At 35.3% G+C, this 21,922-nt stretch overlaps 2 protein-coding genes across 2 annotated transcripts; one reads left to right on the top strand and one right to left on the bottom strand.

Annotated features, from left to right (window-relative positions):
• Positions 1 to 1,411: 1,411 nt before the first annotated feature.
• Positions 1,412 to 3,448, top strand: LOC105226255 (protein TsetseEP). The gene is made up of 3 exons (XM_011205082.4): positions 1,412 to 1,574; positions 2,520 to 2,843; positions 2,924 to 3,448. The coding sequence occupies exons 1-3, from the start codon at positions 1,527 to 1,529 to the stop codon at positions 3,332 to 3,334; spliced, it is 783 nt and encodes a 260-aa protein (XP_011203384.2). The 5' UTR covers positions 1,412 to 1,526; the 3' UTR covers positions 3,335 to 3,448.
• Positions 3,449 to 5,327: 1,879 nt separating this feature from the next.
• On the bottom strand, positions 5,328 to 20,659 carry LOC105226276 (uncharacterized). Its single transcript, XM_049453123.1, has 3 exons — positions 20,491 to 20,659; positions 16,474 to 17,516; positions 5,328 to 7,154 (listed from the first exon to the last, which is right to left on the bottom strand). The coding sequence occupies exons 2-3, from the start codon at positions 16,924 to 16,926 to the stop codon at positions 6,966 to 6,968; spliced, it is 642 nt and encodes a 213-aa protein (XP_049309080.1). The 5' UTR covers positions 16,927 to 17,516; positions 20,491 to 20,659; the 3' UTR covers positions 5,328 to 6,965.
• Between the last annotated feature and the right edge of the window lie 1,263 nt (positions 20,660 to 21,922).

Below are 21,922 nucleotides of genomic sequence, written 5' to 3'. Positions count from 1 at the left end.
TATTTGAGAACCTTAAGAGCTCTTAAAGCTTTCAATAAATATGTGTGTTAGCAGTAATTGAAATACTTTTATTTAAGCTTTTTGTGGAACTATTTTTAATTTCAATATTTCTTAATTTCACTGAAATATATCTAAGCTCTCAAAAAGCTCCTACTCTCCTTCATATGGTATTTATTTTGATTGTTACTAAAATACTACGGATCTTTTTCGAGTACATAATTATTTGGCGACTTTAAATTATTATTTGAGCTTTCAAGCTTTTCTTAGAACTGCTAAATAGAAGTTAATTTGAAAATTCACTGAAATACAATTAAGCTGGCAAAAGGTCTTTCTGCAATATATATGAAAAGGTACTTTGAAGGTTACGAAAATGCTATGCAGCTTTTTTATTGATAATTTGTTCAATAATTTAAATTATTATTTGAGCTTTTTAGCTCTTTTCTATTTAACTATTTAAAAACAAATTATAGGCTCCTTCTTATATATACACTAGAATGCACTTTGGGTGGTTACAAAAATGCTACGGAGCTTTTATAACACGATCATTTTTTGTACTTTTAAAGAATTCACCTTCACTTTTTCCAAATTGCCTAAGTAAAATATCTTGAGATTTTCGATGAATTTCATAGATACATATTTAAGCTTTCAAACAGCTTTTGCTTCAATATATACATATGTGTGTGTCTTAATAATCAAGGCTGCGTTGGAATTTATTCAAATTTTATTTTCATAAAATAAAATTATCTTTTTCAATAATATTTAAATAATGCATTGAAAATTAGAAGCAGAGCTTTTAAAAGCTTTTGCTGCACGATTTTCAAAATTTATCTTACATTTTACATATTATAACAAATTTTATTACCAATGGATATTTTTAAAGCAATTATTTCAAATAATTTAAAAAATGGTTACAGTGAAAAAGTTTTCAGATTTCCAATGGGGTGCTTGACCCACGAAAGTCGCTTTAGATAAAACTTCTTAGAAGAGCAAATTTTTAAAGCAATGAAAGAAATTGTAAACATATTTAAATATATATGGGTATGTGCAACATGATTATAATTTTTATGTTCCACAATGTTTATAGTCGACGATATAAATGGGATCATAAAATATATGGACTACATAATTGTATATGAGGAAAGCTACTCGAAATACGCAAATCAAAAGGTAAGCAAATACAAAACAAACACTTATAACGGTGAGCATCCAACCGTTGTGCATATGAATGTGTGCGGTCGTTTATCATATGCCAATAGAAACGTACATATGAGGGCATCTGAATACCTAACGTACACGCCTTACATATGTTACTAATTATCTGATGGCAGCGCACTCCACATTCAAGATAAGAAACTCTTAAGATACCTACTAAGCATTGCTAGCAAATATTAATATAAAAACGTTGTGACGCTTTGCGAATTCAGTTAAACGACAATAGCGAACGGTATAACATACGCGAAGTTAAACGAGCGACCTGAAAGGATATTTAAGAATAGTGAAAAAAAAAAATAAAATAAAATAAAAATATGTTCAAAATCGTATTGTGTGTGCTCAGCACAATCCTGGTGGCGGAGGTTAGTGTTTATGAAAAAAAATATATAATTCGTTTTAAGTGACAAGAAATAATTTTGTAAAAATAAACTAAAGTGAAAAATATTAAATAAAAAAAATTACTGTATATAAAAAAAATCGATTTTTTTTTGAGTTTTTTTTGATATAAAATATTGTTAATGCGTTTTTATAACCTTTTAACTTTTTGTAAATTACTTTTTTGCAAGTTTTTAAATTTTTTTAAATTTTTTTACAACTGTTTTTAATTTGTAAAATTAAAACAAAAAAAAATATTATTTATTTTTAAATACTAGTAATTTTATAAATTTCCGTTAACATTTTTATTGCTGACATAATTTTTTTTATTATTTTTTAAAGTTGTGATAATTTTGAAAATTAATTTTTGCAAATTTTACAACTTACAACTGTTTTTAATTTGTAAAATTTTTCATAAAAAAAAATTATTATTTATTTTTAAATAATTTTATAAATTTTCGTTAATTTTTTTATTGCTGATAAATTTTTTTCATAATCTTTTAAATTTGTGTTATTAATTTTTCTTATAATTATTTAAACTTTTATTAATTTTTGTTAATTTTTGATAATTTATTTTACATTGTAAAATTTTTTTATAACATTTTAAATTTTTGTTAAATTTTTAAATATTATTAATATTAAATTTTCGTTAATTTTTTTTATTCCTAAAAAAATGTTGCATAATTTTTTTAAATTCGCATTACTAATTTTTATGATTATTTAAATTTTTATTAATTTTTTTAATTATTGTTTAATTTTTTTATTGTTATTAATTATTTGGTAATTTGGTAATTTATTATAATTTCTGCATAATTTTTTAAATTATGCTTGAATTTCTTCAATTTTGATTTAATATTAATTTTTAATTTTTTTATAATCAATTTTGTTTCAAAAAGTATTTTTTTCTAACATTTATTAATAATTTCTCATAGTGCGCGCTCCCCAGTCACATTTCGGCTCGTGCTGATATCTCTTTGGGCAACTTTCTGCTGGCCCATCAAGGACGCGCCACCACACCGGCATCAATGCAATGTTTCAGTCTTTATGTGCCGCTACTGAACGAAGCGTCCAACCAGTGGGCCGCACAATATGAGAAATGCGTGAAAGCGGCAGAAGATGGTCGTGATAATATTTTGGTGCAGGCGAGCTCGCAACAGAAAGACATCTCTACATTAGCAGGTGCTGTTTGTAATTACGTGCAATCGTGTGATGTGATCAGCGATGCATTGTCGGCGCTCGACTGTTTCGGCTACTTGGTGAGTGGCAAGCAAGAAGCTTTATATGAAAAGTCATTCTCCCTTCAATTATCAATACTAAATTTATTTACTTATTGCAGTCTTCGAACACGGTATCCACCATTTACACAGTCTCCAATAATGCTTCCGATCTGGCAGCTAGCTTGCGTCAGCAAATAAACCTCATTGACGTCGAGTCCTATCGCTGCTCAAACGCGAGTGAACGTCAGTATGTGGAGCGCACGGGACAAATCTACACTGCGCTCAATTTTTGCTTGGAAAATGGCCCACCACCAACAATAGCACCACCCACCACTGCCATCACTCCTGCTCCAATGTCCGCTGCCGTAAATGATATACAACTGATTTCTGCTCCTCGTCGTACGCCCCTGGGTATTTTGAACAGTCAGTCTCGTTCAGCAGCTGCTGATCCTGCACCGAGGAGTAATTTAATTACCGTTTTAAATAATTCGTTGCAACCAAATGGAGATCAGGCGGCACAAAATGTGTAAAATGTTGTTGTAAAATAATGCCGCAAGCAATTCTGTTTTGCTGTTGCCAGCGATATACGAGTAAACTGGAAAGACAAAACCTTTTACATAAATACATATACATATATATTTAAATCCTAAAGCATATATAAGTGATTGATTTGTATGAAACGCAATTAATTTAGTTAAATTAAGTCCCTTACTAGCTCCTTTTTCTTAGAGAAATGAAAAATATTATAGAACTCAGTTTTGGGTTGTAAATTCCCGAAAATAATCGTATGCAATGTCATTCATCTTGAGACTGCTCGTACTTATACATACATATATGTACATATGTATATACATATGTTACTTCCCATAGCATCAAAAGTATTTTTTGGTTTCAAGTTCATTGCACGAGGTAAGGTCACTTCTATCGGTCAAACACAAAATATATTATTTTTCACTCGAAAGAAACGATAAAGGAAATATGGAAAGATAAAAGAAAACGGAAGGGGGAAATAGAGTGGAAAAATAAATAAATGAGCAATCGAAAAAAGCTTATATTAACATCAGGTATCCCACTTCTTCGTTGATCTATAAAATATGCTTCCTCACACTTAGAATTTTTACATTTGAGCCTATTTTATATGTTATCAAGATCCAATTCTCTACGCCTGTCTCTGCAATGTCTTTAAAATCAGACTTCCCAGACTTCTATTTTGTTCTAACGCCACTAGTTGATAACGCAATTTTGATATACTTGTAGGTATGTGAACACTAAGAAAACAACAGAATTTATGACGATTCTGTCGAGGCGGCTTAACCCGCACATCAACAATGTTTGGTGCTGATATATCATGGCGGTGTTTTCACATAATATAATAAATCTAAATCAATACTAGTATGTGATGACAGTAATTCCGCGCTAACTTTCAATGCTCACGTCATATTTTGGTGTTTAATAGAGGTGCCACAGTATACGATGTTAACAACGTCACTGCAACTAGCAGTAATGAACGGAGACGCGAGTGAGAGCTAAACGTTAGTGTTATGTTAGAAAATAATAATAATTATACGAGGTTTGACAATTAAGTAATGAGATTTTATTACCGCACTTGTGGTAAACCTGTGACCTTGAAATTCTCTTTCTCTTTTCCGGCATTCCTCCCCTCTCCATTGATTTATGTACCATCGCTCTGGCTTGTTTAGTTCGCCTGCTGCGTCAAGTTGAGTAGGCGTGTGTTTGTAGTTCTCATCACGAAAATGGAAAAACGAAATCAAGAGCAACGCGTCGCGATAAAATGTTGCGCTAGATTGGGCGAAACTGCTTCGGAAACGTACGAGTGTATGGTGATAGTGCCCTTAGTCGTGCCCAGGCTCACAATAGTTGTCTCCGTGCGCCCCCCGCCCGAAAAAAGCTCGCATGAGCAAATCGAAGGTGAAAACGATGATTATTGCCTTTTTTAATAGCCGTGGAATCGTCCACAAAGAATTCGTTCCACCGGCGAAAACTGTGAATCAAGTCTACTATTGCCAAGTACTCGAAAGATTGCGAAAACGAGTCAACAGGGTGCGCCCAGACATTGCTCGTAACTGGATCCTTCATCACGACAACGCGCCGTGCCACACCGCCCTCAGCGTGTCCCAGTATTTAGCCTCTAAAGGGATAGCCGTGTTGCAACAGCCGCCTTATTCGCCCGACATGTCACCCTGTGACTTTTTTTTTGTTTCCTAAAACAAAATCGGTGGTCAAAGGAACCCATTTTAAGTCGATTACGGACATCCAGGCGGCCGTGACGAGAGTACTCGCGGACATCCCAGTCGAAGCGTTCCAGAAATGTTACGAAGCTTGGAAAACGAGCGGGAATCGCTGTACAGCTGCCCAAGGGGACAACTTTGAAGGGGATGGCAAAGTTGTAGAATAATTTTTAAATATAGGGTTTTTACAGAATCAGTCTCATTACTTAATTGTCATACCTAGTAGGATCAGCTCAACGAACCTTAAATAACCTTTGATGGTTAACCTGCTTTAAGATGTATTTTAGATTACCTATCTGTTATCTTATAGATTATCACTCAGAAGGCTGAAAAAGAGGTTCTTCTCAAATTTAAATATATTCTGCATATCAGTTTTCAAATCTACTCATCCAGTTGTTACGCCGGTATTATCCAGTTCTTCCTGATATTTATATTATTTAGCAAGATGAAAAAGTTCATTGTACCGTTTATGTTTTTTTTTTTTGTTTTATTTCCCGGCGAGGCGGTGTTTTTTAATTTATTTATATGTTTATGTAAGGGTGTATGCCATTTGCAGGTCGCTAAAAACCACCTTTCTAAGAAACCGTCGCCCACCATTGAACCATATTTGCATTACTTCAGGGTGGCGTTCCTAAATACAGTTTACGATAGAGCAGGGTGGCAAACAATATATTAAAACATTTAATAATAGCATTTGAATTTTTTTGCAATCTCAAAAATTAGTTAAAAACAATTTTAAAATTTTTCATACCAAATTCTGGATCATAAAAAAAAAATTTATTACCAAAAATTGGATTAAAAATTATATTTTTAATTCTGACATTCCGACTTGAAAAAGACTGTAATACTCGTACTATAAACAATGGATTTTGTTTTAAATTGAATTAAAAAGAAAACTTTAGAATTCAAGTAGTCAAAAAAGACTTTTCGTAGTATATCTCCAGGGCTATCAATCACATTGTGTCATACCATACAGTGTTATAAAGGTGAGATCTTAAGCTAAGTTAAGTTGAAAAAAAATGGCAAAAAGTGTTCGACCAAAATGGTAGATATTTGTTTATTTATTTATTAGTGTAAATATAAAAAAAAAAATAAGTTGAAGTTGATTAGAAATACGAAAAGACTTTTTCGACTATTATCATTTTGGTTGTCCTTTGAAAAACATTTTTTTTTATAAAATATCAACATTTCTTAGCACATTTGCCTTACTGACATTTAATTAAAAAGTTTCGGTTCGAAATATGCACGTTACAGCTTTAAATTTGAAAAATAATATTTTCTATTTTACTCAAGTTTTTAAATAAAAAAATATTTTTTCTTATTTTAGATTTAATTTAGATTTAAAATGGAAAACTCAAAATTTAATCATTAATCCTAGCATTTTTTTTAATAAAAAAAATACGCAACCTTGTATAGGAATATAATTCTTATTATTCTCGCCCTTAATTTCAATCTTTTGCTTTCCTCTATTTTTTTTTTCTAACACAATTCCAACTAAGAGCATTAAGATACGCTAACAAAGATCTTCTGATGCTGTTATCTATTTGCATTACATTTTATTATTTATCAAACAAACACGTATATATAGTACATATATATATGCGTATGATCAGCAGTTCATGCTCTTTCCTGTTTAGTTTATTTGTTTAGAAATTCTGCCCGACGCGAGTAGCGAGAATTTCCAGGCCTACAAGTCAGAACTATAAGTTCAAAACAACAATACAATTTCATTGAAAAAATAAAAAATGATGCAAATTTAATTTGTTCTTATTTAAATAAAACTTAAATCACTAAGAATTTATATTGTAAAATATTAAAGCATACTTTACTTTACCCATCTTTCTACTTATAATGATTTTATAATTACTTTTTTATTAAAAATTATTATTACTTTTTTCTTTAAAAAAATGTATCAGGTGGCTTTCAGACATTTCGACAGCTTTAGAAACGCTTTACTAGATGAATCCACATATTGCTGCTCGGCAGCGATAATGCAAAGGAGAATCTGCTTTTCCGCCTCTTCATATTTGTGTTCCAATTCCACAATGGCGGCGGTTGAATTCAAGTACACTTGCTGCATTGTGTTCACACCTCTGAAGGACTGTTTTAGGGATGTTTGGAAAATAAAGCAAGAAATTATAATAAAATTGTAAATATTTTTTAACTTTCTTAAGTAAATTTTTTTATGTTTTTTATAACTTATATTATGTTTGCAAGGAAAACAGCTTCCACCCATTAATACCAGGGGATGAAATTTGATTTAGACTAATAGAAAAAAAAACAACATGATAGTTGCCCAGCATTTTGCTTGGCTCCGAGTCGAAAACTTTTTATGTGATTTAACATACAAATTATTCAAATGTATTATTCAATTTGAAGTTATTTTATTTGCCGTCATCACGGCTTAGTTGTCAAGTATAAAGTGCGCATTGAATTATTCCTAACTAGCTCAAGCCACCAACCCGCATCGCGTTGTAGCTCCTCTGCTGACGTTTTGCTGACCTTGCGCCTCGTGCATGGTGTTTGTTTACTTAGATGTCTGGCCAATGTTCTCACGCAAAATGTGCTGACTTAGCGACATGTGCAGAGTGGTAGGCTCTTATTACGACGGGAATTAGGGTGTGTCGTTTCTTCGCGATAACTCCTCCCCTTCTAAATGGGGAACGTCCTCGGTCCTCAAAGAAGCGGTTTTAATTGCAGTTTCAACGGACCTGGCTATGATAATCTCTCTCTTGGTCCTCCTTATCCTGAGAAGGACGTAAACAGTGAATGCCATGATTAATAAGACACCAATGGCTGAGAAACCTGTAACGTGGCCATAATGGATTGATCGCTGCAGGTGATTGATCCTTTGAACATTCTCTAGATTCACATGGTGAAGGTAAGAAGCGCTTAATATTTCTGTGTGCTGCGTCAAGTTGATTGTAGAAGCCCATGGAGTTTCAGGTTTTAGAGGCAATGTAGAATTTTCGTTATAAAAAGTCGTACCATTAATCTTTACGTTGTTTTTTGAAGACCACGAGGTATGTTCCGTTGACCGTAATAGGGACCTCATTATTTTCCTCGATGACAGCCAATTGGTCATTGATGACAACAAGGCCGTCACTTATCGGTGAAATTGGTGTGAGGTTGTTAAATGTTGTACTGCAATTAGCGGTGTTGCGAGTCAGTAGTTGCAGAGCGCATGATGTAGTCGGAGATGGTAAGCAAAACGTTGGTGTTGTGTCGCTGCAGTTCTTTACGGCTACGGTATGGTTATAACACTTGGCTAAGATGGATTCTTCTAGGTGCAGGATTTGGTGGCCATGAGCTACCGGTAAAATAGTAATTTTCTTACATCTAAACATAGGAATCGGATATCTTATTAAAAAGTAAATTATGTTATTATACTGTAATATCTTAATTCTAGCTACTGCCATAACATCGGCCACGGTAAGGTCAGTGAAGTGCTCGTCTCCTGTTATGAAATTTATTTCGTTACTGTCTAAGAGAATGGGACTTAAAACCCCAATTTTGGCGAAAGTGACAGCTGTTATAATGTTATTTAATTCTGTAATAATTGCTCTGTTTCTAGCCAGTAGTATGTCATAAAGGTGACCGGTGTTTATTTCTTTTGTTAATTTCAGGATTTTATTTACTGTAATGGTAAGGTTATTGATTTCTTTCTGTACTTGAGTGTTTATGGTAAACTGTCTGTCCTGCGAGTTAATTAGCTGTTCTTCTGTGCTCATTAATCTATTGAAGTCGTCATGGTCAGGAGTTCCAGCAATGTATTTCAGGACTGTCCCTAGGGCATTCAGGCTTCTCGCCTGTCTGTGGTGAGCGTTTATCATTTGTATCAGTCGACTTATCTGGTTTATGTCCGCGTCTAGTAACTTCCTCATATGTGACTGAGGAAAGTGGTCTGTGGCATTAATTGTCTCGTCTCTCAGTAATTCGTAAAGTGTCAAGTTGGTAACATGCTTGATGTGTCCTGAATTTTTCCCAAATTACAAGGTCCTCACCGACCACCGGAATGTACCTTGCATTGGTATAGTCGATTAACCTTCCTGTCGTTACCGATATTGATATGGCCAAAATTATGAAAATCCTAAAAACATATATGAAATTTTTTGTTAATTGTTTATCATTAGAAACGCCTAGGTTCTAGATTAAGTTTAACGAAGGTTGTCCTTATGGACCCTTCTCCCTTTTATTAAAACTGTTGTACCCATGTCTTTTTTCCACCTCTTCCTCAGTATAAAGAGGCGTAAGCTTATTGCCTAGTCTCCTGTTATTTTTAACAAGTACTTTTTCTCCAACAGGGAACTCCCTATCCTGCCTGTCTTATTATGAGTTGTTAGTTCTCTTTCCTGTGCGTTTCTTAAGCGGCATGGTATTTGGTTGTCATCTTTAATTGAACGAAATACGGTAAGGGGCTTCATCCCCGTTACTGTGTGAATGGACCTGTTATACTCAATCGTAGCTAAAAGGACAATTTTCCTCAACATCATCAAGATTTTTGTCAAGTTTTAAGGCATCGTGCTATTTCCATTAGTGTGCTATGAAATCGCTCCACCTGACCATTTGATGTACTATGTAGTGGTGGAGCATTCGCAATGTCGATATTGAAGTGATTCTTTAATGTAGCTTTGATGCTGTGTGAATTCAGCGACTTTCTCATTGTCGCAATAAACTATTCGAGTACCGAAAAAACATGTTGAGTAACTGAAGGAGCTGTGGTTTGACATCTACTATCGTTCTTGATTTCAACGACTGTACTATCGCAAATTTTGAAAACTTGTCGATGCACGTCAAGAAGAACTTGGACCCGGTAGAAAATATGTCAATGTGAAGAATTTCTCCACAATATGTTGGTATGGGCGTTTGAGCAATAAGCTGCTTCTTTGGGTGCCGATCATACTTCGCCCGCGAGCAAGTTCGACAATTTCCCACAAATTGTTTAACTTTTTTCTCCATTTTTGGAAAGAAGTAATCCTCTAGAATTTGTTTTGTGTTCTCCTGCGCTGCTCGATGCGCTCTGTTATGTTCTGCAGCGATAATTTCCTGCTGCTCATTCGGATTCGAAATGTCGTTAACGAATTTCTCCGTATGTCTGAATTTAACTGTTGGAAACATTTCGACCAGTTCGTGCTGAAACTGTGCAAGTGCATGCAGATCGCAGTGTATTGCGTTTACTGCTGTTGTGTTTACGGCCTCCTGTAAAAGTTCTAATAAATCCTTTTTTTCTCGGTAAGAAATGATATGCCTTGTCTTTTTTCCAAAAATTATAAAAGTTTGAGGTTCTGTACCTACCTCCACAATAATCTGTTGCGGAAGCAATTTACCGGTTTTTCCGATCTTTCAATTGTATGGGATGATTCCTCGCTATGAAATTGTCTCGATGCTCGTGTTATCTAAAGCATTTATATGTTGCCTAGATAGAGCGTCTGCCACCACATTTTCCTTTCCTGGTTTGTAGATTAGCTTTGCGTTGCATTCGTCTATGAAGGCTTTCCATCTTTTAATTTTCGAATTAGGATTCCTATCCGAAACCGCAAAGGTCAGCGGCTGGTGGTCAGTATAAACATTAAGTTTTGTTACGCCGTACAGGTAGTTTCTAAGAGCTTTCAATGCCCATACAATAGCTAACAATTCCCTTTCATTGGTAGCGTAATGCTCCTCGCTCCCGGACAGAGTGCGAGAAATCATGGTAATCGGTTTGCCCTCCTGAGAGAGGACGGCGCCTATAGCATGAGCCGACGCGTCAGTAGTTAGGTCGAATTGTTTGTTAAAATCTGGATACGTCAGGGTTACATCCTCTGACGCTAAAATTTCTTTAATTGTTTCGAAGGTCTTTTTCTGTTCGTCCGTCAAATCAATTCTGATTTTTTTTGATTGGGACGCAGTAACTCGACCGTATTCGCCTCTCATGATGCTCGACAATGGTTTTGATATTCTAGCGAAATCCCTTATAAAACATCTATAATAACCCGCTAGACCTAGGAATGATCTGAGTCCCCTTAGAGTGGTGGGCTCAGGGAAACTTCGTATTGTGTCGACTTTGTCTGGACACGTTTTTATTCCTCCTTGTGAAACTAAGAACCCCAGGTATTCGACCTCAGTCCTAAAAAATTTGGATTTTTCAACTGACACTCTCATGTTGGCCCTAAATAATTCATTTAAAATTGATTCTATATCTTTCAGATGCTGCTGTTTGTTTTCCGAAAAAATAATAACATCGTCTACATAGACAAAACAGCTTTTCCCAATATGCTCTCTTAATACGTCGTCTATGGCGCGTTGAAAGATGCTCGGCGCGTTTTTTAATCCAAAAGGTAACCGGCAAAATTCATACTTGCCATTCTTGACAGAGAAAGCTGTTTTTTCCCTATCACGCTCCAATAGTTTAATCTGATGGAAACCAGATTTTAAGTCCAAAGTGGTGAAGTATTTACTACCACCCAAATTGGAAAGAATTCCTGTTATGTCGGGAATTGGGTATTTATCACCGATAGTTTTTTCATTGAGTTTCCGAAAATCTATAACTAATCTCTGCTTCGCCTGTCCGTTTTCGTCTACCCCCTTTTTCTTTACCACCCATATAGGGTTGTTAAAGGGTGATCTTGATGGCCGGATAACTCCATTTGCTAACAAATCCTTGATTTCTTTGTCCACGAAATCCGCTACACTCAGTGGGTACGGGTATAATCTTGAGTAAACTGGTGTTTCGTCCTCCGTGCGAATTGTTGCTATCACCTTTGTATTGTACGGTAGTGCCTCATTGGGGTCAGCAAAAACCCTATTCATCCTTTTGATCATTCTAGAAAAATCTTCCCTAACGTCTGTTGGTACTAGATTTGTTTGAAGCCTAAGATGGCTTACGTCATGACTGGAAATGAAGAAGATTTCCTCCTCACCAAAATCATGATTTATTGTATTCGATTTAAGGTCAATGTTCGCATGGACCCTGTTTAGTATGTCGAGCCCAATCACGCCATCAAATGATGTTAAGTCCGGTAAGATGAAAAATTCTGCCACTACGCCAAATATTTTCATGTAGCATTTTTCCATGATAGAAGTAACCCCGTGAATAGATTTTACAGAGAATGTGTCCCTGAAATGTTGTGTCCTTAAAGCCGGTGTTTGGTTTCATATAACTCCTCGACGCACCAGTATCGATAAGGAGTTTCACTTCTTTCCCTCCTAGGAACTTTGAAATCCAGGGTAGGAGGGACCTTCCCCTAAAAAATTAAGTTGATCTAAACTTACGTCATCCGCCGCTTGTTCGGCTTCTGCACCGTACAATGATTCACTCTGTAGCTCAACTTCCTCCTCCAGATGATTAACACGTTGGATCTTTGGTCCTGTGTAACGTCCAGAATTTGCTGGACGTTTTTTGTTGATAGCCCTGTTGCATTCTATTACTGTTTCCCTGATAGGCACCTCGGTCTCTGTCAAACGATTGGTGTTTAAATTTCGATAAGGATGGATCAACGTCCATTGGTTCCGCTCTGACTAGTCTGTCGTTGTCACGTCCGTTATTTACCCTTTGATTTTCCGTAAAATGAGGTGCATGTCCGGGTTTGTACTGCCTATTACTATAGTAGTGTGGGCTCTTATGAGCTGAGGGTGGATCATAAGTGTTTGTCCTATGGTTGTTCTGGCTTGAAATTATATTATTATTTTTTTTAATGTGGTTGCCCTCGACGTTCCTGGCAGCAAAATTGGCCGCGAACGCATACCGCTCATGGTTTGAGTCTACCTCCTGTGCTAAAGCAAGAGCAGACGGAAGGTCAGACGGCCGTGAGGCGAAAAGAATGTCGCATAAGGGCTTCCTTAAGCCGGAAATGAAAACTCTTAGGGCATCTGCCCTATATTTCTCGTTTATAATTTCTGCCACGCTACTCTCGTAAGACATTATAGTCTTATTAGCTAGTAACGTTAGCTTCTTTTCTACCTCATCGTAGAATTCCAGACAGGACCTAGAACCCTGTCTTAAGGTAGATAATTCCTGCTCTATAAGATATACGGGACGTTTGTCCGCGTACGTAAAGTCTAAACGTGCTATAATGGCATTAAAGTTCAGCACAGTACTAAACGATGAGAGGACCGCATCGGCAGCCCCTCTTATTTTGTTCCTCAAAATGGTAACTGCTTGGTAGTGTCGTTCACTGCCATCGTACCTTTTGAACAGTTCATAAGCGTTATGCGCCGCCTCGCGCCATGACACATATGTGCCTATGTGACCATGAAATTCTGGAAGTGATTTGATAGCATCAAGCGTTATGTCACATGTCACTAGTGGATTTACAGATACCTTTAGATATTTTTCTACCTTTGGCCTGCTGCCTGTCACCTGGTTTTGGATTGCTCCTAACTTCCTATCGAACTCCAACCTTTGTGCTGCCAAAGCACTTCTAACTTCCGCCTTAATTAACTCGGTTATTTGTTCCGTGTTCATATTTCTGACTTCTGACTTCTGACTTCCTAACTTTAAATTTCTAAAAAGGTCTTCCAGACCTTCACTCATTAATTTTTGTTCTGTCACTTTCCTTTATCTTATTTTATTCACAATTATTGCTATATTTATTCCAGGAAACGAGCATCTCACTTACCCTTCCATTGGATTTGAATAGATTAAAATTAGGTTCAGGTTCTTCCGGTTAATTGATCGGGCCAAAGGTTGTCTCTTCTTTAAGTCCACGCTGAGTCCAAGTAGTTGATTGTTGTCGATTTTAAGTGAGCCAACTGTCGTAGTTACACGAGTCGAGTTAAGAACTTTATATTTTTCTATTAAACTTTTCACTCGCGAGCCCCACGTTGGGCGCCAATTATTCAAATGTATTATTCATTTTGAAGTTATTTTATTTGCCGTCATCACGGCTTAGTTGTCAAGTATAAAGTGAACATAGAATTATTCCTAACTTAGCTCAAGCCACCAACCCGCATCGCGTTGTAGCTCCTCTGCTGACGTTTTGCTGACCTTGCGCCTCGTGCATGGTGTTTGTTTACTTAGATGTCTGGCCAATGTTCTCACGCAAAATGTGCTGACTTAGCGACATGTGCAGAGTGGTAGGCTCTTATACGACGGGAATTAGGGTGTGTCGTTTCTTCGCGATAACTTACACAAGCATACACCAAACTTTGCTGTCAAAACAAATGTCTGACGTAAAGCCAAGCAGAGTCCTATATGAATTGGCCATTAGTTATTGCTGTCTACTCCCATTGCATAGACAAGGTTGCAGATAGCTTATGAAATTATTCACAGACAAAAAATTTACAGCATAGGCATCAGATTTAAATTATTTTATTATCAGCGAAAGACTCAAGGTTTACTAAAGCAGTTAGAAAGTAAATTTACGTCATATACAAGAGAGAATTGTTGAAAAGAGTATACAAAACAAAAATATGTGCCACTTATACAACTATAATATTTAGTTATATTTGCACTGCTTCCTTGTTGTTGCAAAAATAAACAACTTAATTAAATCATGTTAAGTATTATTGTATTAGCTTATCACTATGCTTGCGTTTATCGAATTAGTACTGCTATTCTTTCTAAATAAATTATTGGAAGTATAAGTGACATGCAAGTATTGAAGTATTTGAGTAAATAAAATTGAATTCCTAATAATTTTATAGATCTAAGTACTCTTATAAATAAGTTTGCTAATTGATTTTAAAGTAAATATCATAAAATCTTTGAAGCACTTCTACCATTAACGAGAATCAATATATGTATATATGAAAAAAAAGTAAAGAAAATTGTATTTTATATTCAACTTACACAACAACTGCGGTTTGCTCGATATAAAATAACATTTGTCACTAAGTAATCGATACAATAAATTATGTCAATATTAACTTTACAATTTTTTTGTTGAGTCATACAACAATCATAGCTGTAAATTCCAAGAAATAAGCCATAATTAGTAAAATTGACAGCAGCCTATAAAATAATATTTATTTCTGCAAGAACAACATATTGGTTAGATAGTATTTAGTCTTGCTGAACCAACATTTGCTTGTAACAACTAAAATTATATATGAATAATTTATTTATAACGGGTGATCCAAGTAAAGGTGCCTTTTTTTTAATATCCTTTTTTTAAAAGATCACGCGTGAGTCGTGTCAAGCTGTCATGTAATTTTTGTTTAGCATTTTTGGCTTTTCTTTATGGGAAGACTTACGTCTGAACTATGCTCAACTTTAGTACACGTTCTAGAAAGAATGTTTTTCGCGCACTTCTTCCAACTTTCGGTCAACATAATTCGCCTACTGAGCGTACTATTCGCATCCCCATCATCCATCTTCATACCCAGCATTCATATTGGATAATAATAGACCACGTTTAGCTGTTGAGAATGTGCACGAAGACTGCGAAGAGTCGATTCGGCGCCATTCGCAACAACTCGGACTGACATTTCAAATGAAATGGCGCATTTTACATCGAAATCTTGAATTGAGAGTGTACAAAATACAGCTTGTGCATAAGCTGAAGCCGCTCGACCTTCCTAAGCAACATCGCTTCACTCTATGGCCTCTAAAAAAAATCCGACGTTTTCGAGCCAAATCTTGTTCAGCCAAGAGGCCCCTTTCTAGTTCTATGACTATGTAAATAATCAAATTTACAACGAAGAGCAACCTAAAGATATTCAAGAGCCGTCATTTCATCCAGAAAAACCAACCTCGTGATTTCGGGGACATTTGGTTTCAACAAGACGGCGCCGCTTCTCACAAATCGCATCAGTCACAGGATTTATTGAGAGAACATTTCGGGGAGCATAAGCAAAACCTCCTCTTACAGAGGAGCAACGCCTTTAAATGACTATCACTATAGAGGTGCTTATAATATGACAACTATATGATTTTCAATATTTTAGAGTTCTCTCCAATTTTTGAATTTTTTTCATTTAAACGAGTATGAAACAGGTCAAAAATATTCACTCCAAATTTCAAAGAAGTCGGTACAGTCATTTTAGAACCTTGGTCACAAGAAATATTACGATTTATGTTGGATTTTTGTTCGAATAAATATTGGTACAGATTCCACGCAATCTCTCAAAAAATCAAATGTTGGACATCATCCTAATCAGTTACACCATACATGAAATAACCATACAATCATCAATGAAATAGTAATCAATAATGATTGATTATAATCATTGGAGATCATTGAAATGGACCAGCCGCATTTTTCTATAAAAAATGGTTATAATTAGAACCAAATTTAACAGTAAGACTGTAGTCCAGGTGATATTAAAATCTGAAATCTAATTTCAACGTATTTACCTACATTTCCTAATATATAAATATATACATATGTATGTATATATATTCTCACAAGCATTTTCCGCTTCTCTCTATAATGCCACATTTTCCTTGCAAACACCGCTCAGACACCCACAAATATATTATACTTTTTCTATGCACTTACATGTTGGGCGCTGCATTGAAAGAACTCCATATCACCCGCAATTTGTGCACAATCACAAAGATCCTTGCACAACTCGGTCACCTGCTCCGTCACATCCACTCGCGTTGACCATTCCGCGCTCACAAATTCCATACGCTTCCGACTGCCCAACATTTGGCATGCACGATATGCCGACGCATAGGTGTTGCTCGCATTTCGACTCTCCAGCAAAAATGTCTCAAAGCAATCATTTTCAACGCGCGTCAACACCAGTGCGACATCGCCAACAACAATATCATTCGCTGGCATACCGGCGCCACCACCAACCACATTCTCCGGTAATACCACAAGTGCCTGCGCCCGATTGTAACAGCTGTTGGTGAACCACAGTAAAAGCAGCAACAGCGACAGCGACAGCGACTCTAACTGTTTTAACGATGACACTCGCTGAGCCATTGTTGATGGGTTAGACATTTACACGCACACAACGGTACATACGCTCACGCGCATATGTAAGGCGACACGGTGGAGCACGTAGACAACAAGTAGGCGATTGCAAATGTGTAATTGATGGCAAATTGTGCTTGTTGTTGTGCACTGCGGTTGTTGTTGGTTTGCTTTGCTGCAATCATGAAGTGCACACACCGACTGACTGACAGTTACGTGTGTTTATGTGTAGACAGACAATTTGGTTTATTTCACTCAGCTCGCAATCAGTTGTGCCGTACAGTTGACAGGCGTTGGAAATAGACAGGCGTACCGTTAGACAGCCAGACAATAATTGCGGTGTACGTTACATGAGCTAGGCAATGTGTCTACTAATTGTTGTGGCGCTGGCGTTCGCTCGGCCGCAGTCAATCAGGTGGGCATGTGTGTGTCGGCATGTGCGAGGGGAAAACGTTTTCGGCGGCCTTATCATAAATTGAAAGCGTTGGAAAGCAAGTAGGGTTGAGCGCTAGATAGCATTTATTCTATAAAATATCAATTAACCGCAACAGAAATTCAATTACAGCTAAACGCAGCATATTAAAGCGCTGATTAGGGACGTCAGAAGTTTACGAAAGCTGAAAATAATATTACAATTAGGTAAAAAAATATTACTAGATAAAAATTATAACATATAAAAAATATTTATGCTTAAAATATATAAATTAAATATGGTATTTTTTAATAAATAAAATATGTCTCAAAATTAAAGTTTACGTGCACTTTTCGCTTTCACTGTACTTTCAGATTGATCGCCAAACGTGGCATAATTAACTTTGTTTACACATAACTGCACAATTATCAAAAACAATTATATCAAAATATAGCTTGTTTTGCAAAAAAAATCATCAGTGAATTAATTTGCAAAAAAAAAAAAACTTTTAGAAGGAAGTCATTTATCTTCAGCGCAGATAATAATTTTGGTATAACAAGTTTTGAAGCTACAAAACAGGGTGGTCCGAAACTCAAAACTCTCAACAGAAAAGATTTTATTGAGACAATTTTATGTTCACTCGACTCCTAAACACGATTTTTTTCTGCGGAGGATTCGAAAGCCCGTATGGCTTCGTCATAACTGATTTATATCTTTAACCCCTTAATGGGTAACATGGGTTCACGGGTTACAAAAAATCTAATATTTTGTTGCCTTATTAAACTCTACAACACCTCTAGAATATTGTCCTAAATTTTCAGGTTGTTCAAGTAGTATTTTCGGAGATATAGCCTTGAGAACTTTGTGCTCGAGGCTAGCTAGGCTAAATGTGCTGTTTTTAAACGCGGTTTTTTTTGAAACTGTGTTTCTGAAGTCGCTTGGCAAGATTTCTCGAGAACTACTTAAGCGACCTTCATAAAATTTTACACAAGTCCTTGAGATAAAATTCTTAAAAGCTTGGACTAGGAATTTTTTTCGACTGCAACTATTTGACAAACATTTTCACTGAAATTTTGGTTTTTTTTAACTGCTGTAATCAGCTTTTTTTCCTTCGTCTAAGTTCTCAGTTAAGGTTTTAATAAAAAAAACCGTATTATTTTACTTTAGATGATCCTGTAAGTTATCCTGCAACGCGTGCGTATATTTTTTCCTAAGGGTCTCCGAAAATGGCGTCGTAAAAAGCTTGTTTTAAAATATATTTTTCCAAAATATCAAAATTTCTTTGTTAATATGTTTGTAATGATAAAAGATTTCAATAAAATAGTTTATTTTTTATGAGAAAAAAATGTTGAAGAAGATTGTTTTTTACCGGAGGAAACTCATGTAATCCCTTAAATTTACCACGAAGTTTCTATAAGTAATGTCAGAGACCTTATATAAAATATCAGCGTGACGAAATGAGTCGATGTCTATGTCCGTCAATCAGTTTGCCATGTATACGCCAAGTCCACCCTCAGTCTGCTGCAAGTAAGGAAAGAGCTGCTTATTTATCAGAGCAACCGATATCGGACCATTATAGCATATAGCTACCATGCAAACTGTGCGATTAAAAATTCGAACTTGTAAGGAAAACCTTTTTGTTTTATGCACGGATTATTGTTTTAAGGCACAGTCTTTGATTCTCCGAAGAAATTGCTGTGATTAGGCCACTGCAGCATAAAGCTGCCACACAAATTGACCAATCAACCTCAAGTACTTATATAGAACACTTTTTTATTTGTGAAAGCTATCAAAGTTTGCGTGCGTCCAAAGTTAACATTTTTTTTTTGTTTATAACAGAGTACTTGATATTTCCCTTGAGACCAAAAGCATTAATGAATTCTTCTCATAACAGCCAGTATTTAATGTATCCATAGACTCAAAAAGCCTAACGGCGGCGAAAAAAAATTTGCTGATCACTGAATATATTTGCCAAAACAGCTGGTAGGAGTATTAACGAATAAGCAGAGCCTGCATCGATAAGCCTTAAAATCTTCCTAACTCCATTATTGACAAAACTTTTTAAGTTTTACGTTCTTAAGCTTTAGATTTCTAAATAAATATTTAACAAAACAAATTTTAAAGGAAATAAAAAACATGTTTTCCTTCTCTGCATTTTTAAAATTTTCAAAAAATAAAGACACAAAGAGTTATAACTTATAAAATCTACTTAATTTACAAAAACTCGTCTATAAGCGCTCAATCGTTTCCACGTCACTAAAGAAGAAGATTTGATTTGAAATGACTTCCTTCTGCTTATCACCTGAGTGGTCACTTTAGTTAGCAGTTCCTAGAAAATAGGCTACACTTGTTTTATCTATCACACACCATCGTACGCAAACTATTTTATAGTGTTTTTAAGAATCCGCTATCTGCCTCTTTGTCTTCAAGAGTATATATAAATAACACTATTCAACTTTATTTATTATTATTTCCTATATTAAAATAACAACAACAATTAAGTGTTATTTTGTAATTAAATTTCCGTGAATGGAGCCCATAAATATTGATATCACAAGTTAAATACTTAGTATATGCATTAGGGTGAATCAAAAAATCGAATTTATGGGTAAAAATAAATAAAAAAATAAATATTTTGGATTTTTGTGGAAAAGAAACTTTCTTAAAAAATATACTTCTGAGATAAGCTTTTCTTTGTATATAAGTTTATTTAACCCATAATTTCGATATTTTATTTCGGTTGACTCACCCTAATAGATCTAACTACTTATATAGCAAAATCAATTTTTTTTTTCAATTTGACATCCGAAAGCTTCTTCATTACTAGGAAAAAAAAAGATTGTATAACACTACTTGTACCAGCTATCTGTAGGAACATGAAATACAAAATATCGGTATACTAACTGCTCACGCCCGCAAAATGTGGCTGACGGCTCGAGAAGACTGCACCAAATGTCTAAAGGAGGGCAGGGAAACATTGAGCATATCTCATGCACTGTGAATATCAATCTGCTAAGCCTACGCTATCATACCACAATAAAACTGAACTCAATCCGTTTTCCGTCACACGAAACTTACGAGTATTGCACTAAGCCTAAATAAAGCCTAAGTTTTAACACCTAAGCTAGAACTTTAGTCAGACATTTCCTCATAGTATAAGTTGTAGATTTAATATTTACCTGCGACTGGCATTTTCTTCTAGCTTAAAAGCAGTTTGTGAGTACTCATTTTGAGACTAAAAACCAACCCGACACTGCGAAGCGACTAACTAAACTAACTGCATTAGAGTTTCCAAAATAACACTTAATAATTTGAATGCTAACACTTTACTTGCCTCAGAAATAAAACTTAATAATTTGAGTGCTAACACTCTACTTGTCTCAGAATATTTTTTAGATCATTAGCACCTTATTTTCGAAATTAAAACTGAAAGTTTTGAAATAAAACCAACTTCTAAGACAAGCAATACCAACGTCTACGAATTAGTTAAAAGTCAACTGCTCTGCCATAAGCAATTATGTCACCACGAAGAAGAGAGCCCCTTCACACATGTTATTTATTTATTTCACCTTTTTATTATCATTCCAACACCGATAAGGGAGTTAACAATTATAAACACAATTTTATTGATAAGTGGATGTATATACTTGTATGTAGGTAGATATGAAGACAAACGTAAACGCTATGAATTGAGTTACTGATAAGCGCCACTGGAAAGCTAATAACTCACTCAGCAGGTTTTTGAGCAACTTTCCTAAAAACAGTTAGATGAGCGCATTTTAATAGCTACAGCGACATCTTTTATATACCATTTGACTTGTTTTTGGTTTTAGACTTTGCTGAATATTAATTTTTACCTTTCTTACTGCAAATTCAAGGTACGTATATCAAGTTTAGATAAATACAGATATTAGGTCCACCATTTTTACATTTTTTTTATTTCTAACCGCGGAAAAGTGAAGCTAAGCTAAGCATTAACTAATCTGATATGAATTTCGAAGAAGTGGTGAACATTCAAAACCGAAGTGAATCTCTATTTCTGCCTCAATCAGATATTGAAACCTTTAGTACAGTTGATGTTTATAGTTTTGGCGAAGAAAATAAAATAGTCGGTAGTTTTTTAGACTGTGTTGGAAATTTATCTAAGCTAATTTTGTCTCTTCTCTCAAAAGATATAAGTATTTCAGGTACAATAGAGGTGGAGACTTGACATAGAATATTTTGAAGACCTCTGCTAACTCTAATAATAGGGCGCTGTTATTCGAATACAATGATGCATTAGACTCTCCCCAAACTAGGTTTCAGACAGGGTAAGTCCCCATCGTGTGACTTCTTTAATCTATTGCTGGAGAAAATAATACGAGCTGCAGGCGTGCACCGAAGAAATCAACAACCATGCCGATAGTATCGCTTTTTTCAGATAAAATAAGGAACCAAAAATTATTCGTCTAGTACAAGAGGCAAAAGGTTAGCAAAAAATATCTCCTGTCACCAAACAAACAGCCATCGTATTCCCAATTTGGCTCCCATGTGACTGTTGACAATAATCCCAGTGAAAACGTAGTTAATTCCGAGCGATAACGAACAATAACACCAACAATAATGTTAGCC

This window comes from Bactrocera dorsalis, chromosome 3 (genome assembly GCF_023373825.1).
Source record: "Bactrocera dorsalis isolate Fly_Bdor chromosome 3, ASM2337382v1, whole genome shotgun sequence".
NCBI classification, from domain to species: Eukaryota; Metazoa; Arthropoda; class Insecta; order Diptera; family Tephritidae; genus Bactrocera; species Bactrocera dorsalis.
Note: the sequence above shows the minus strand (reverse complement) of the source record. Positions and strands in the feature narration are given on the sequence as shown.